A 16,881-nucleotide genomic window follows, 5' to 3' on the forward strand; every position below is an offset into this window, starting at 1 on the left:
AACAAATAATGACAATATGATGGACGTATAAATCCACCTAGGCAGGCCTAGGGAGTTGGTGAGCACAAAAACAGGTGACGTGCTAAGCCGCAAATTAAGATTTTCTACAGATGTGACAAAGGAGAAAGTGTAGAGCTATACTTTGGACGGTTACAGCTGAAATGGGAAGACATGGAGTACAGTCCCATAAACCCACTTGGTGTTAGAGTATTGGTAAATACATTCATTGACGATATGACCAAAGACATACGAGACGTATTATAGACAGCCAGACCTGAATGGCGAAATGTAGATCCGAAAAACCTGAAGGTTTCTAAAGAAGTTGAACAAATTAGGACAATAAGACGACGTGTCATGTATGCTGGAGCAGACACATCTTTCTTCTCCAGTTGGTTAGGTGGGATCAAGGGATTCCTTCAATAAGTTTGTTTAGTACTGATTGCCCTCCTTATAATTGAATCGATAATCCTCTGTTGTGTTATTCCCTTGTACAAAAAGGTTATTGCCAAAGCAACTCCGACTGGCACCTTCCTCAATCAAGAAGTAGACCCACCAGAGTGCGATGGTACTGATCCAGGGGAGATCCCGAAGTATATTCCTCTCAAGAGAGTAGACAAAACCTCCCATTCTCAGATGATGCTAAGAGATTTAGTTTAGGGACAGTGGGAGAACTCCATGTGAGGTTAGTGAAGGGTTCAGCTGCCTGGAGGCCTCTCGCTAGGGGAGAGTTTCTGAGGTGTCTGGATGAAGAAATCCACCTCCCCTTTTCCCATCACATGGACAGTCTCGAAGGATCTTTCTTTAAGGGAAAAACTTAGTGTTTAGGGGGGATTGTCAAGGTGAAAATATATTTCTTATATACCTTTGTACTTTTATATATCTTATACTGTAAAACAATAAGTTTTTCCTATCTGCTAGCTAATGCATATGTAATTGTATTTAAAGATGGTCGCCAGAGTTCAGTTTCGTTTCAGGTTAGTGACAGAAGGGTTAAGCCATTTCCTCAGAAACGAAACTCAGGAATGTGAAGAAAGGGAGGATTCACCAGAAGACGTCAGAACAAATCAGAAAGACTGGATGCTAGCTTAAACCCCGCCTAATGCACGCCTTCCCCTAACACTCAATATAGTATTGTGTATTTTAGAATAAAGCCAGTTGGTGTGACCGCTGCAGACATGTGTGGATGCACGGTGCATTAACTAAGTTTGAACCAGCTACCTGTCTGATTTATTCTTATCCGGTACCAGATGCCCTGCACACATATTAATTGGGAATGACTGGTGAAGGAAGGGTAATTGTCGTTTTACGACCCCGACAACGTCACCTCACCCTATATACTGAACTGTGGGGTACATGTTTTTTCTATTAGTCACCTACTGACTAACCTTCAGGGGGTGAATTATGGGCATAGTTTTACATTTAGAATTAATAAAGTTTAATTTTATCCTTTTGTCAGCAAACATGAGGAATGACAAGAGACAACCCCTTTAAGAAGATTACGTTTTGGTTAAAACTATTCCAACATTATGAACATAAAAAAAGGCTTCTCCCCTATGTGACGTCTCTGATGTTTATCAACAGTTGATTTCCAAGTAAAATATTTCCCACATTAAGAAAACGAAAAAGAGTTCTCCCCTGTGTGACTGCTCTGATGTCTAACAAGATGCCCTTTCTGTTTAAAACATTTCCCACATTCTGAACAGGAAAAAGGCTTCTCCCCTGTGTGAATTCTACGGTGATTAACCAACTCCGATTTATGGCTAAAACATTTCCCACATTCTGAACAGGAAAAAGGCTTCTCCCCTGTGTGAGTTCTCTGGTGCTTAACCAGGTCCGATTTCCAGTTAAAACATTTCCCACATTCTGAACAGGAAAAAGGCTTCTCTCCTGTGTGATTTCTCTGGTGCTTAACCAGGTCCGATTTACAGTTAAAACATTTCCCACATTCTGAACAGGAAAAAGGCTTCTCCCCTGTGTGAATTCTCTGGTGCTTAACCAGGTCCGATTTCCAGTTAAAACATTTCCCACATTCTGAACAAGAAAAAGGCTTCTCCCCTGTGTGAATTCTACAGTGATTAACCAAATCTGATTTCTGGATAAAACATTTCCCACATTCTGAACAGGAAAAAGGCTTCTCCCCTGTATGTGTTCTCTGGTGACTAACTAGACTCTCTTTCTGGTTAAAACATTTCCCACATTCTGAACAGGAAAAAGGCTTCTCCCCTGTGTGATTTCTCTGATGTCTAACAAGAAGCGCTTTCTGGTTAAAACATTTCCCACATTCTGAGCAGGAAAAAGGCTTCTCCCCTGTGTGACTTCTCTGATGTCTAACAAGAAGCGCTTTCTGGTTAAAACATTTCCCACATTCTGAGCAGGAAAAAGGCTTCTCCCCTGTGTGAATTCTATGGTGATTAACCAAATCTGATTTCTTGTTAAAACATTTCCCACATTCTGAACAGGAAAAGGGCTTCTCCCCTGTATGAGTTCTCTGGTGACTAACTAGACTCCCTTTCCATTTAAAACATTTCCCACATTCTGAGCAGGAAAAAGGCTTCTCCCCTGTGTGACTTCTCTGATGTCTAACAAGAAGCGCTTTCTGGTTAAAACATTTCCCACATTCTGAGCAGGAAAAAGGCTTCTCCCCTGTGTGAATTCTATGGTGATTAACCAAATCTGATTTCTTGTTAAAACATTTCCCACATTCTGAACAGGAAAAAGGCTTCTCCCCTGTGTGAATTATATGGTGATTAACCAAATCTGATTTCCACTTAAAACATTTCCCACATTCTGAACATGAAAATGACTTCTTTGCTTTAGGAGCAGTTTGTTTTTTAATGCCTCTTTTGTGACTTTGATTTTCCTTAGTAGTCAGTAATGAATCAGAAGATGTGACCTGTTTCATAGGATCGGATGACAGATCTTTGCTGTGAATGGATGTCGATATATCTGGAGTAACAGCAATCACTTTAGTTGTATCTTGTAGGATCTCAAGATTATCAGATTTAAAAATTGAAGATGTCAGCTGTCCCTCTGATCTCCTGGTACAGTCATCTGCCAAGACAAAAAACATTTTTTTTTAATAAAATATCCTTGAGTTTTATATTTTTGAACATTTCTACTTAAACTGTCCATAAAAATGGCAAGCTATGTAAAAAACTATAAAGGGAACCTGTCACCCCCAAAATGGAAGGTGAGCCAAGCCCAGTCATCAGGGGCTTATCTACAGCATTCTGTAATGCTGTAGATAAGCTCCCGATGTTACCTGAAAGATGATAAAAAGAGGTTAGATTATACTCACCCAGGGGCGGTCCCGCTGCGGTCCGGTGCGAAGGGCGTCGCTGGTCCGGTCCGGCGCCTCCTATCTTCATTCCATGACGTCCTCTTCTGGTCTTCACGGCGTGGCTCCGACGCAGGAGTACTTTGTCTGCCCTGTTTAGGGCAGAGCAAAGTACTGCAGTGCGCAGGCGCTGGGCCTCTCTGACCTTTCCTGGCGCCTGCACACTGCAGTACTTTGCTCTGCCCTTAACAGGGCAGAGAAAGTATGCCTGCGCCAGAGCCGCGGTGTGAAGACCAGAAGAGGACGTCATGGAATGAAGATAGGAGGCGCCGGGCCGGACCAGTGAAGCCCACCTGTTATGATCCGGTGACTTTGGAGCCGCATGAAACTTCCTCAGGAGTAGGTGGAAACTGTACTGACCGCAAACCCTGAACTAACACCGTAACTAGAAGTAGCCGTGGGGTGTGCCTAACAAACCCTAGACACCTCGACACAGCCGGAGGACTAAATACCCCTATAGATAGAAAATATAGAACCCCAAAGGATAGGCAGCCCCCCACAAATATTGACTGTGAGTAGGAAAAGAAAGACACACGCAGGCAGAAAACAGAATTCAGCAAAAGAGGCCACTCTAGCTAAATAGGGAAAGATAGGACAGAATACTAAGCGGTCCGTATTAAATAACTGTCCAAAAATATCCACAGCAGATAATACAAAAAATTCCACAATCTAACTAAAGACATGGAATGTAGATCTGCAACTCCTGAGAATCCAGCAAGACTGAGAAAATAATAACACAATCTAAGCTGGACAAAAAACAATGAATAGCACTGAATTATTAAGCACACAGCATGTGTGTAACAAAAAACAAAACCAGACACTTATCTTTGCTGATATGGCTGCAAGGCAGGAGGAACAAACCAGGACCAATACCTCCAAAAACAATGGACAACTGGCAAGGACTAATGAATCCTGCACGCCTAAATACCCCAGTCAGAACTGCAATCAGCAGATACACGTGACCAGGACTGCAACCCAGAGACAACTGCATTACCACCTACAACCACCGGAGGGAGCCCAAAAGCAGAATTCACAACAGTACCCCCCCCCTTGGGGAGGGGTCACCGAACCCTCACCAAAGCCCCCAGGCCGATCAGGACGAGCCAGATGAAAAGCATGAACCAAATCAGCAGCATGAACATCAGAGGCAAAAACCCAAGAATTATCCTCTTGGCCATAACCCTTCCATTTGACAAGATACTGAAGCCTATGCCTCGAAAAATGAGAATCCAAAATCTTCTCAACCACATACTCCAACTCCCCATCAACCAACTCAGGGACCGGAGGATCAACAGAGGAAACAACAGGTACCAAAAATTTCCGCAATAAAGATCTATGGAAGACATTATGGATAGCAAAAGAGGCCGGAAGCGCCAAACGAAAAGACACCGGATTAATAATCCAAGAAATCCTATAAGGACCAATAAACCGATGCTTAAACTTAGGAGAAGAAACCTTCATAGGAACATGACGGGAAGACAACCAGAGCAGATCCCCAACCCGAAGCCAGGAACCAACACACCGACGATGGTTAGCAAAACGTTGAGCCTCCTCCTGAGACAACACCAAATTGTCTACCACATGAGCCCAAATCTGCTGCAATCTGTCAACCACAGAATCCACGCCAGGACAGTCAGAAGGCTCAACCTGCCCAGAAGAAAAACGAGGATGAAAACCAAAATTACAAAAAAAGGCGAAACCAAAGTAGCTGAACTAGCCCGATTATTAAGGGCAAACTCAGCCAATGGAAAAAGGCCACCCAATCATCCTGATCAGCAGACACAAAGCATCTCAAACAAGTCTCCAAGGTCTGATTAGTTCGCTCAGTTTGGCCATTTGCTGAGGATGAAATGCAGAGGAAAAAGATAAATCAATGCCCAGCCTGGCACAAAAGGCCCGCCAAAACCTAGAAACAAACTGGGAACCTCTGTCGGACACAATATTCTCCGGAATACCATGCAAACGAACCACATGCTGAAAAAACAACGAAACCAAATCTGAAGAGGAAGACAATTTAGGCAAAGGCACCAAATGAACCATCTTAGAGAACCGGTCACAAACAACCCAGATAACCGACATCCTCTGGGAAACTGGAAGATAAGAAATAAAATCCATAGAAATATGCGTCCAGGGCCTCTCAGGGGCCGGCAATGGCAAAAGCAACCCACTAGCACGGGAACAACAAGGCTTGGCCCGCGCACAAGTCCCACAGGACTGCACAAAAGAACGCACATCACGTGATAAAGAAGGCCACCAAAAGGACCTTCCAACCAAGTCTCTGGTACCAAAAATACCAGGATGACCAGCCAACACAGAACAGTGAACCTCAGAAATCACTCTACTAGTCCATCTGTCAGGAACAAACAGTTTCCCCACTGGACAGCGGTCAGGTCTGTCAGCCTGAAATTCCTGAAGAACCCGTCGTAAGTCAGGGGAAATGGCAGAAAGAACCACCCCTTCTTTCAGAATGCCGACCGGTTCAAGGACCTCAGGAGAAGCAGGCTAAAAACTCCTTGAAAGGGCATCAGCCTTAATATTCTTAGAACCCGGAATGTTGTGAATTCAGCTTTTGGGCTCCCTGAAATCTGTTTTCTGCCTATGTGTGTCTTTCCTCTCCTATTCACAGTCAATATTTGTGGGGGGCTGCCTATACTTTGGGGGTCTGCTCTGAGGCAAGTTAGTATTCCTATTTTCCATCTATAGGGGTATTTAGTCCTCCGGCTGTGTCGAGGTGTCTAGGGTTTGTTAGGCACACCCCACGGCTACTTCTAGTTGCGGTGTTAAGTTCAGGGTTGCGGTCAGTACAGATTCCACTTCTCCTGAGAAAGTTTCATGCAGCTCCAAAGTTACCGGATCATAACACCGGAAGATACGAGACCACAAAATCAAAACGGGAAAAAAACAGACCATCGAGCCTGTCTAAGATTCAGCCGTTTGGCCGACTCGAGGTAAATCAGATTCTTATGATCGGTCAAGACCACAATACGGTGCTTAGCTCCCTCAAGCCAATGTCACCACTCCTCAAACGCCCACTTCATAGCCAACATCTCCCGATTGCCGACATCATAATAGCATTCAGTAGGCGAAAATTTACAGGAAAAGAAGGCACACGGTTTCATCAAGGAATCAACTGGATCCCTCTGAGACAAAACGACCCCTGCCCCAATCTCAGAAGCGTCAACCTCAACCTGAAACGGAAGAAAAACATCCGGTTGACGCAACACCGGAGCAGAAGTAAATCAACGTTTAAGCTCCTGAAAGGCAGAAACAGCCGCAGAGGACCAATTCGCCACATCAGCGCCTTTCTTCGTCAAATCGGTCAAGGGTTTAACCACGCTGGAAAAGTTAGCAATGAAACGGCGATAAAAATTTCCAAAACCCCAAAATTTCTGAAGGCTCTTTACGGACGTGGGTGTTATGATCCCAATGGCAGGGGACCTCAAGATTACAGCAAAGTCTGCAAAACATAAATACCAGCTCATAGGGAAGTGGTAACTAGGCTGACCATATACCTGATCCTAGCGCAAACACTAACAGCAGCCGGGGAACATGCCTACGTTGATTCTAGACGTCTCGCGCCAGCCGGAGAACTAACTACCCCTATCAGGGAAAATAAGACCTCTCTTGCCTCCAGAGAAAAGACCCCAAAGTAATACAAGCCCCCAACAAATAATAACGGTGAGGTAAGAAGAAAAGACAAACGTAAGAATGAACTAGATTTAGCAAAGAGAGGCCCACTGACTAATAGCAGAATATAGTAAGAAGACTTATATGGTCAGCAAAAAAAACCCTGCAAAATATCCACGCTGAATATCCAAGAACCCCCAAACCGACTGACGGTGTGGGGGGAGAATATCAGCCCCCCTAGAGCTTCCAGCAATAACAGGAATCACATATTGTACAAGCTGGACAAAAAATATGAACAGTGCAAATGATCAAGAGTACGAAAGCAGGACTTAGCTTATCTTGCAAAGAACCAGGACCTGAAGACAGGAGCAAACAGAAGTGAACTGATTACAACGATGCCAGGCACTGGACTGAGAATCCAGGAAATTTAAATAGCAACACCCCAGGCCTAACGAAGCAGGTGAGCACCAACCTGGTAAAAGACAATCCAAGTGCCAAATCACTAGTGACCACAAGAGGGAGCCAAAAAGTATAGTTCACAACAGTACCCCCTTTTTAAGGAGGGGTCACCAAACCCTCACCAAGACCACCAGGGCGACCAGGATGAGCAGCGTGGAAGGCACGAACTAAATCAGCCGCATGAACATCAGAGGCGGCCACCCAGGAATTATCCTCCTGACCATAGCCCTTCCATTTGACCAAATACTGGAGCCTCCGTCTAGAGAGACGAGAATCCAAGATCTTCTCCACCACGTACTCCAACTCGCCCTCAACCAACACCGGAGCAGGAGGCTCAACAGCAGGAACCACAGGCACAACGTACCGCCGTAACAAAGACCTATGGAACACGTTGTGAATGGCAAACGACACCGGAAGATCCAAACGAAAAGAAACCGGGTTAAGAACTTCCAAAATTTTATAAGGACCAATAAAGCGAGGCTTAAACTTAGGAGAGGAAACCTTCAGAGGGACATACCGAGAAGACAACCAAACCAAATCCCCAACACGAAGTCGGGGGCCCACACCGCGGCAGCAGTTGGCAAAACGCTGAGCCTTCTCCTGTGACAACTTCAAGTTGTCCACCACATGATTCCAGATCCGCTGCAACCTATCCACCACGGAATCCACCCCAGGACAGTCAGAAGACTCAACATGACCCGAGGAGAAACGAGGATGAAAACCAGAGTTGCAGAAGAATGGCGAAACCAAAGTAGCGGAACTAGCCCGATTATTAAGGGCAAACTCCGCCAATGGCAAGAAGGTCACCCAATCATCCTGGTCCGCAGAAACAAAACATCTCAAATAAGCCTCCAGTGTCTGATTAGTTCGCTCCGTTTGACCATTAGTCTGAGGATGGAAGGCAGATGAAAACGACAAATCAATGCCCATCTTAGCACAAAAAGATCGCCAGAATCTGGGATCCTCTGTCGGACACGATATTCTCCGGAATGCCGTGTAAACGAACCACATTCTGAAAAAACAAAGGAACCAGATCGGAAGAGGAAGGCAACTTAGGCAAGGGTACCAAATGAACCATCTTGGAAAAACGATCACACACCACCCAGATGACAGACATTCCCCGAGACACCGGAAGATCAGAAATGAAATCCATGGAAATGTGCGTCCAAGGCCTCTTCGGGACGGGCAAGGGCAAAAGCAACCCGCTAGCACGAGAACAACAAGGCTTAGCCCGAGCACAAGTCCCACAGGACTGCACAAATGATCGCACATCCCGTGACAAGGAAGGCCACCAAAAGGACCTAGCCACCAAATCTCGGGTACCAAAAATTCCCGGATGCCCTGCCAACACCGAGGAATGAACCTCGGAAATGACTCTGCTGGTCCATTTATCAGGAACAAACAGTCTGTCGGGTCAGGTCTACCAGCCTGAAATCTCTGCAACACACGTCGCAAATCCGGAGATATGGCCGACACGATCACTCCCTCTTTAAGAATACCAGCTGGCTCCGAGACTCCAGGAGAGTCAGGCACAAAGCTCCTAGAGAGAGCATCAGCCTTAACATTCTTCGAACCAGGCAGGTATGAGACCACAAAGTCAAAACGAGAGAAAAACAATGACCAACAAGCCTGTCTAGGATTCAGGCGCTTAGCAGACTCGAGATACATCAGATTTTTGTGATCAGTCAAGACCACCACACGATGCTTAGCACCCACGAGCCAATGACGCCACTCCTCAAATGCCCACTTCATGGCCAACAACTCCCGATTACCAACATCATAGTTCCGCTCAGCAGGCGAAAACTTCCTAGAGAAAAAGGCACATGGTCTCATCACAGAACAACCAGAGCCTCTCTGCGACAAAACAGCCCCAGCACCGATCTCAGAAGCATCCACTTCAACCTGAAAGGGAAGTGAGACATCAGGCTGGCACAAAACAGGCGCCGAAGTAAACCGGCGCTTCAGCTCCTGGAAGGCCTCCACGGCTGCAGGAGCCCAATTAGCCACATCAGAACCTTTCTTGGTCATATCCGTCAAAGGTTTAACAACGCTAGAAAAATTAGCGATAAAGCGACGGTAGAAATTAGCGAACCCCAAGAACTTCTGAAGACTCTTAACAGACGTGGGCTGAGTCCAATCATGAATAGCTCGGACCTTGACTGGGTCCATCTCCACGGCAGAAGGGGAGAAAATAAAACCCAAAAAGGAAACCTTCTGCACTCCAAAGAGACACTTTGAGCCCTTCACAAACAAAGCGTTATCACGCAAAACCTGAAACACTATCCTGACCTGCTTTACATGAGAATCCCAATCATCCGAGAAAACTAGAATATCATCAAGATACACAATCAAAAATGTATCCAGATACTTCCGGAAGATATCATGCATAAAGGACTGAAACACTGAAGGGGCATTAGAGAGCCCAAAGGGCATCACCAAGTATTCAAAATGACCTTCGGGCGTATTGAATGCAGTTTTCCATTCATCTCCCTGCCTAATGCGCACAAGGTTGTACGCACCACGAAGATCTATCTTGGTGAACCACTTGGCGCCCTTAATCCGAGCAAACAAGTCTGACAATAGCGGCAACGGATACTGAAACTTAACAGTGATTTTATTCAGAAGCCGATAGTCTATACAAGGTCTCAAAGACCCGTCTTTCTTGGCCACAAAAAAGAATCCCGCACCGAGAGGGGAAGAGGATGGACGAATATGCCCCTTCTCCAAAGACTCCTTGACATAAGAACGCATCGCAGCATGCTCGGGTACAGACAAATTAAATAATCGTCCCTTAGGAAATTTACTGCCAGGAATCAAATCTATAGCGCAGTCACAGTCCCTATGAGGAGGAAGAGCACTGGACCTGGACTCACTGAATACATCCTGATTGTCACACAAATACTCAGGAACTTCTGAAGGAGTAGAAGTAGCAATAGACACCGGCGAAGAATCGCAATGAATTCCCTGACAACCCCAACTTGAGACAGACATAGCCTTCCAATCCAAAACAGGATTATGGGTCTGTAACCATGGCAGACCTAAAACGACCAAATCATTCATTTTATGCAGAACAAGAAAACGAATCACCTCCCGATGTTCAGGAGTCATGCACATGGTCACTTTTGTCCAATACTGCGGTTTATTTTCCGCCAGTGGCGTAGCATCAATTCCTCTGAGAGGAATCGGAACCTTTAAAGGCTCCAGGACAAAACCGCAGCGCTTGGCAAACGACAAGTCCATAAGACTCAGGGCAGCACCTGAATCCACAAATGCCATAACAGGGTAGGAAGACAATGAACAAATTAAAGTCACAGACAAAATAAATTTAGGCTGCAAATTACCAATGGTGACAGGACTGACAACCTTGGTTAGGCGTTTAGAGATGCTGATATAACATGTGTAGAATCACCACAGTAAATACACAGCCCATTCTGACGTCTATGATTTTGTCGTTCGGTTCTAGTCAGGATTCTATCGCATTGCATTGAGACAGGTGTCTGTTCAGACAACACCGCCAGAGGTTTAGCGGATTTGCGCTCACGCAAACACCGATCAATCTGAATAGCCAGCGCCATAGAATCATTCAGACTTGTAGGAATTGTAAAACCCACCATCACATTCTTAATGGCTTCAGAAAGGCCATTTCTGAAATTTGCGGCCAGAGCACATTCATTCCATCGAGTAAGCACGGACCATTTCCGAAATTTTTGGCAGTACACCTCAGCTTCATCCTGGCCCTGAGAGATGGCCAGTAGAGCTTTTTCTGCCTGAATTTCAAGATTAGGCTCCTCATAAAGCAATCCGAGCGCCAGAAAAAACGCATCAACATCCGCCAATGCAGGATCTCCTGGCGCTAACGAGAAAGCCCAATCCTGAGGGTCGCCACGCAAGAAGGAGATAATAATTTTAACTTGCTGAGCTGAATCTCCAGACGAACGAGGTTTCAAAGATAGAAACAATTTACAATTATTCCTAAAATTCCTAAATTTAAATCGATCTCCAGAGAACAGCTCAGGAATAGGTATCTTAGGCTCTGACATAGGACTGCTAACAACAAAATCCTAAATGCCCTGCACACGTGCAGCAAGCTGATCCACACTAGTAATCAAGGTCTGAACATTCATGTCTGCAGCAAAGCTTCAAGCCACTCAGAGATAAAGGGGAGGAAGAAAAAAAAAAAAAAAAAAGAAAAAAAACTCAGAACTTCTTTTCTTTTAATCCCACTTCAGCAATGCATTAACTATTTATTGGCCTGGCTTACTGTTATGATCCCAATGGCAGGGGACCTCAAGATTACAGCAAAGTCTGCAAAACATAAATACCAGCTCATAGGGAAGTGGTAACTAGACTGACCATATACCTGATCCTAGCGCAAACACTAACAGCAGCCGGGGAACATGCCTACGTTGATTCTAGACGTCTCGCGCCAGCCGGAGAACTAACTACCCCTATCAGGGAAAATAAGACCTCTCTTGCCTCCAGAGAAAAGACCCCAAAGTAATACAAGCCCCCAACAAATAATAACGGTGAGGTAAGAAGAAAAGACAAACGTAAGAATGAACTAGATTTAGCAAAGAGAGGCCCACTGACTAATAGCAGAATATAGTAAGAAGACTTATATGGTCAGCAAAAAAACCCCTGCAAAATATCCACGCTGAATATCCAAGAACCCCCAAACCGACTGACGGTGTGGGGGGAGAATATCAGCCCCCCTAGAGCTTCCAGCAATAACAGGAATCACATATTGTACAAGCTGGACAAAAAATATGAACAGTGCAAATGATCAAGAGTACGAAAGCAGGACTTAGCTTATCTTGCAAAGAACCAGGACCTGAAGACAGGAGCAAACAGAAGTGAACTGATTACAACGAAGCCAGGCACTGGACGGAGAATCCAGGAAGTTTAAATAGCAACACCCCAGGCCTAACGAAGCAGGTGAGCACCAACCTGGTAAAAGACAATCCAAGTGCCAAATCACTAGTGACCACAAGAGGGAGCCAAAAAGTATAGTTCACAACACGTGGGTTGAATCCAATCATGAATGGCCTGAACCTTAACCGGATCCATCTCAATAGATGAAGGAGAAAAAATAAAACCCAAAAAAGAAACCTTCTGCACCCCAAAGAGACACTTAGACCCCTTCACAAACAAAGCATTGTCACGAAGGATCAGAAATACCATCCTGACCTGTTCCACATGAGACTCCCAATCACCAGAAAAAAAATCAAAATATCGTCCAGATATACAATCAAGAATTTATCAATATAAGTCCGGAAGATATCATGCATGAAAGATTGAAAAACAGATGGAGCATTAGTGAGCCCGAACGGCATCACAAGGTATTCAAAATGGCCTTCGGGCGTATTAAACGCAGTTTTCCATTCATCGCCCTGCTTAATACGAACAAGATTATACGCCCCCCGAAGGTCAATCTTTGTAAACCAACTAGCCCCTTTAATCCTAGCAAACAAGTCGGAAAGCAAAGGTAAAGGGTATTGAAACTTGACCGTGATCTTATTCAAGAGGCGATAATCAATACAGGGTCTCAAGGAGCCATCCTTCTTAGCAACAAAAAAAAATCCCGCTCCCATCGGTGAAGAAGATGGCCGAATATGCCCTTTCTCCAAAGACTCCTTAACATAACTCCGCATAGCGGTATGTTCAGGCACAGACAGGTTGAAGAGTCGGCCCTTAGGAGACTTACAGCCTGGAATCAAATCAATCGCACAATCACAGTCCCTGTGCGGTGGAAGAGAACTGGACTTGGGCTCATTGAATACATCCTGAAAATCAGACAAAGACTCTGGAATTTCGGAAGAGGAAGGAGAGGAGATGGACATTAAAGGAACATCATTATGAACCCCCTGACAACCCCAACTAGTCACAGACATAGACTTCCAATCCAACACAGGATTATGTACCTGCAACCACGGAAAACCCAGCACGATAGCATCATGTAAATTATGCAACACCAGAAATCGACAATCTTCCTGATGGGCTGGCGCCATGCGCATGGTCACCTGTGTCCAAAACTGGGGCTTATTTTTAGCCAAAGAGGGCGTAGAAAGCTAGCACTCGACTAATGTGGTTCACGGTGCCAGTGAAAGGGGCCTTAGGTCCCATAAATCATAAAGTAGAATAATCACTGCACTCATATGGTTTTTTGTTTGCTCCAAGTGAAAAAGTTTATTTAGACAATAGTGGTGGTGAAGCGATAGGCACAAAAACGTTTCGGCCAACTCGTGGCCTTGATCACAATATCGCCTATTGGGACGTTTCACTAGACTAGGTATACTGTGAGGCCGTGATGGTTATTGTTATGGACACAGCTGAGACAGCTATACCATCTAATACTAAACTAATACTACTGTGTACTTGGCTTGAGCTACATCAGCAATACACTGGTTCATACAACTGTGTCCATAACAATAACCATCACGGCCTCACAGTATACCTAGTCTAGTGAAACGTCCCAATAGGCGATATTGTGATCAAGGCCACGAGTTGGCCGAAACGTTTTTGTGCCTATCGCTTCACCACCACTATTGTCTAAATAAACTTTTTCACTTGGAGCAAACAAAAAACCATATGAGTGCAGTGATTATTCTACTTTATATTTTTAGCCAAAGGTGTAGCATCAATGCCCCTTAAAGGAATAAGGTTCTGAAAAGGCTGCAAGGGAAAACCACAACGCCTGGCAAACTCAAAATCCATTAAGTTCAAAGCGGCGCCTGAATCCACAAATGCCATGACAGAAAATGATGACAATGAGCAGATCAAGGACACAGATAACAGCAATTTAGGTTGTACAGTACTGATGGTAAATGAACTAGCGATCCTCTTTGTCCGCTTAGGGCAGACTGAAATGACATGAGAAGCATCGCCACAATAATAACACAACCTATTCTGACGTCTGAATCCCTGTCGTTCTGTTCTAGACAGAATCCTATCACACTGCATTGGCTCAGGACTCTGCTCTGAGGACAACGCCACAGCGCGCACAGTTCTGCGCTCCCGCAAGCGCCGATAAACCTGAATGGCCAGAGACATAGAATCACTCAGACCGACAGGCGTGGGAAACCCCACCATAACATCTTTAACGGATTCAGAATGACCCTTTCTGAAAATTGCCGCCAAAGCATCATCATTCCATTTAGTCAACACAGACCATTTTCTAAATTTCTGACAATACAATTCTGCCGCCTCTTGACCCTGAGACAGGGCCAACAAGGTCTTCTCCGCTTGATCCACAGAATTAGGTTCATCATATAATAGTCCTAAAGCATGAAAAAAGGAATCTACATTAAGCAAAGCCGGATTCCCAGATTCCAGGGAAAATGCCCAATCCTGTGGATTGCCACGCAGCAGGGAAATAATGATTTTAACCTGCTGAATGGAATCACCAGAGGATCGAGGTCTCAAAGCAAAAAACAGTTTACACTTGTTTTTAAAACTCAAAAATTTGGACCTGTCACCAAAAAAAAAAATCAGGAGTAGGAATCTTTGACTCTAAAACAGGAGTCTGAACAATATAATCAGAAATTCCCTGTACCCTAGCAGCACGCTGGTCTACACGAGAAGCTAATTCCTGAACATCCATGCTGACACAAGACTCCTCAGCCACCCAAAGAAAAAGAGGGAAGAAAATGCAGAGCAGACTCCAGAAAAAAAAATGACTCAACACCTTTCTTCCCTTCTTCTGAGATGCATTTAACTCATTGTTGGCCAGTTGTACTGTTATGATCCGGTGACTTTGGAGCCGCATGAAACTTGCTCAGGAGTAGGTGGAAACTGTACTGACTGCAAACCCTGAACTAACACCGCAACTAGAAGTATCCGTGGGGTGTGCCTAACAAACCCTAGACACCTCGACACAGCCGGAGGACTAAATACCCCTATAGATAGAAATAGGAATACTATCTTGCCTCAGAGTAGAACCCCAAAGGATAGGCAGCCCCCCACAAATATTGACTGTGAGTAGGAGAAGAAAGACACACGCAGGCAGAAAACAGAATTCAGCAAAAGAGGCCACTCTAGCTAAATAGGGAAAGATAGGACAGAATACTAAGCGGTCCATATTAAAAAACTTTCCAAAAATATCCACAGCAGATAATACAAACAATTCCACAATCTAACTAAAGACATGGAATGTAGATCTGCAACTCCTGAGAATCCAGCAAGACTGAGAAAATACTGACACAATCTAAGCTGGACAAAAAACAATGAATAGCACTGAATTATTAAGCACACAGCATGTGTGTAACAAAAAACAAAACCAGACACTTATCTTTGCTGATATGGCTGCAAGGCAGGAGGAACAAACCAGGACCAATACCTCCAAAAACAATGGACAACTGGCAAGGACTAATGAATCCTGCATGCCTAAATACCCCAGTCAGAACTGCAATCAGCAGATACACCTGACCAGGACTGCAACCCAGCGACAACTGCATTACCACCTACAACCACCGGAGGGAGCCCAAAAGCAGAATTCACAACACCCACCGCAGCGGGACCGCCACTGGTTGAGTATAATCTAACCTTTTTATTATCTTTCAGGTAACATCGGGGGCTTATCTACAGCATTACAGAATGCTGTAGATAAGCTCCTGATGACAGTGGACTTAGCTCACCTTCCATTTTGGGAGTGACAGGTTCCCTTTAATTATTCATCAAGACAATGACAGTCCACCTTGTTGGATGAGGCAGTAGTGCGTGGTGTTCAACTGTTTGTTCATTCTGCCTCCCAAATATTGAATAAAAAGAAACCAATCAATGTTATGTAGGCGAAAATAATACCTATTCTCATCTCACAAAAAGCCAAGTCCCCACTCATGTCCATCATCTGTCAATGTAGAAACAGAGGTTCCCACACTACTAGTGGCTCAAAGGCTGTTGAAAAGTAACAGTTTCTATAAACCAATCCAGCAAAATCCGCTCTCACTTCTGAGTCTTGCAGTGTGCTCAAACAACATTTAGGATCTCTGTATTTAGTAATATTATATAGTGAGATGAATCCACTTAATTTGCAGTGTGTGTCTCCTGGAGCACAATCTGGGCACTATGTGCTGGGTAATAAAATGGCAAATTGTAATTTTCACTCTCCAACATCCGCTTCGTGCTGATTTCCAGAAAGTGGCTGTGGAGTCAAAATATTAATTCCTCCTACACACGTGGTCAAAATTGTTGGTATCCCTGGTTTAATGACAGAAAAACCCACAATGGTCACAGAAATAACTTGAATCTGACAAAAATCAAAAATCTATGAGAATGAACAAATGAAAGTCAGACATTTAACCATGCTTCCACAGAATTAAAAAAAAAAAAAAAAAAAAACTCATGAAATAGGCCTGGACAGAAATGATGGTACCCTTAACTTAACCGCTTCGTGACCGCCAACGATAGATAAACATCGGCGCTAGCTATAACGATGGGATTCCGGCGCACAACCCTTACTG

The 16,881-nt window shown here is 44.5% G+C and overlaps 1 protein-coding gene across 1 annotated transcript; it reads right to left on the bottom strand.

The window, feature by feature from the left end:
- Positions 1-1,327: 1,327 nt before the first annotated feature.
- On the bottom strand, positions 1,328-16,214 carry LOC143769379 (uncharacterized). Its single transcript, XM_077257855.1, has 2 exons — positions 16,057-16,214; positions 1,328-3,051 (listed from the first exon to the last, which is right to left on the bottom strand). The coding sequence occupies exons 1-2, from the start codon at positions 16,061-16,063 to the stop codon at positions 1,610-1,612; spliced, it is 1,449 nt and encodes a 482-aa protein (XP_077113970.1). The 5' UTR covers positions 16,064-16,214; the 3' UTR covers positions 1,328-1,609.
- Positions 16,215-16,881: the final 667 nt, after the last annotated feature.

This window comes from Ranitomeya variabilis, chromosome 4 (genome assembly GCF_051348905.1).
Source record: "Ranitomeya variabilis isolate aRanVar5 chromosome 4, aRanVar5.hap1, whole genome shotgun sequence".
NCBI lineage: Eukaryota > Metazoa > Chordata > Amphibia > Anura > Dendrobatidae > Ranitomeya > Ranitomeya variabilis.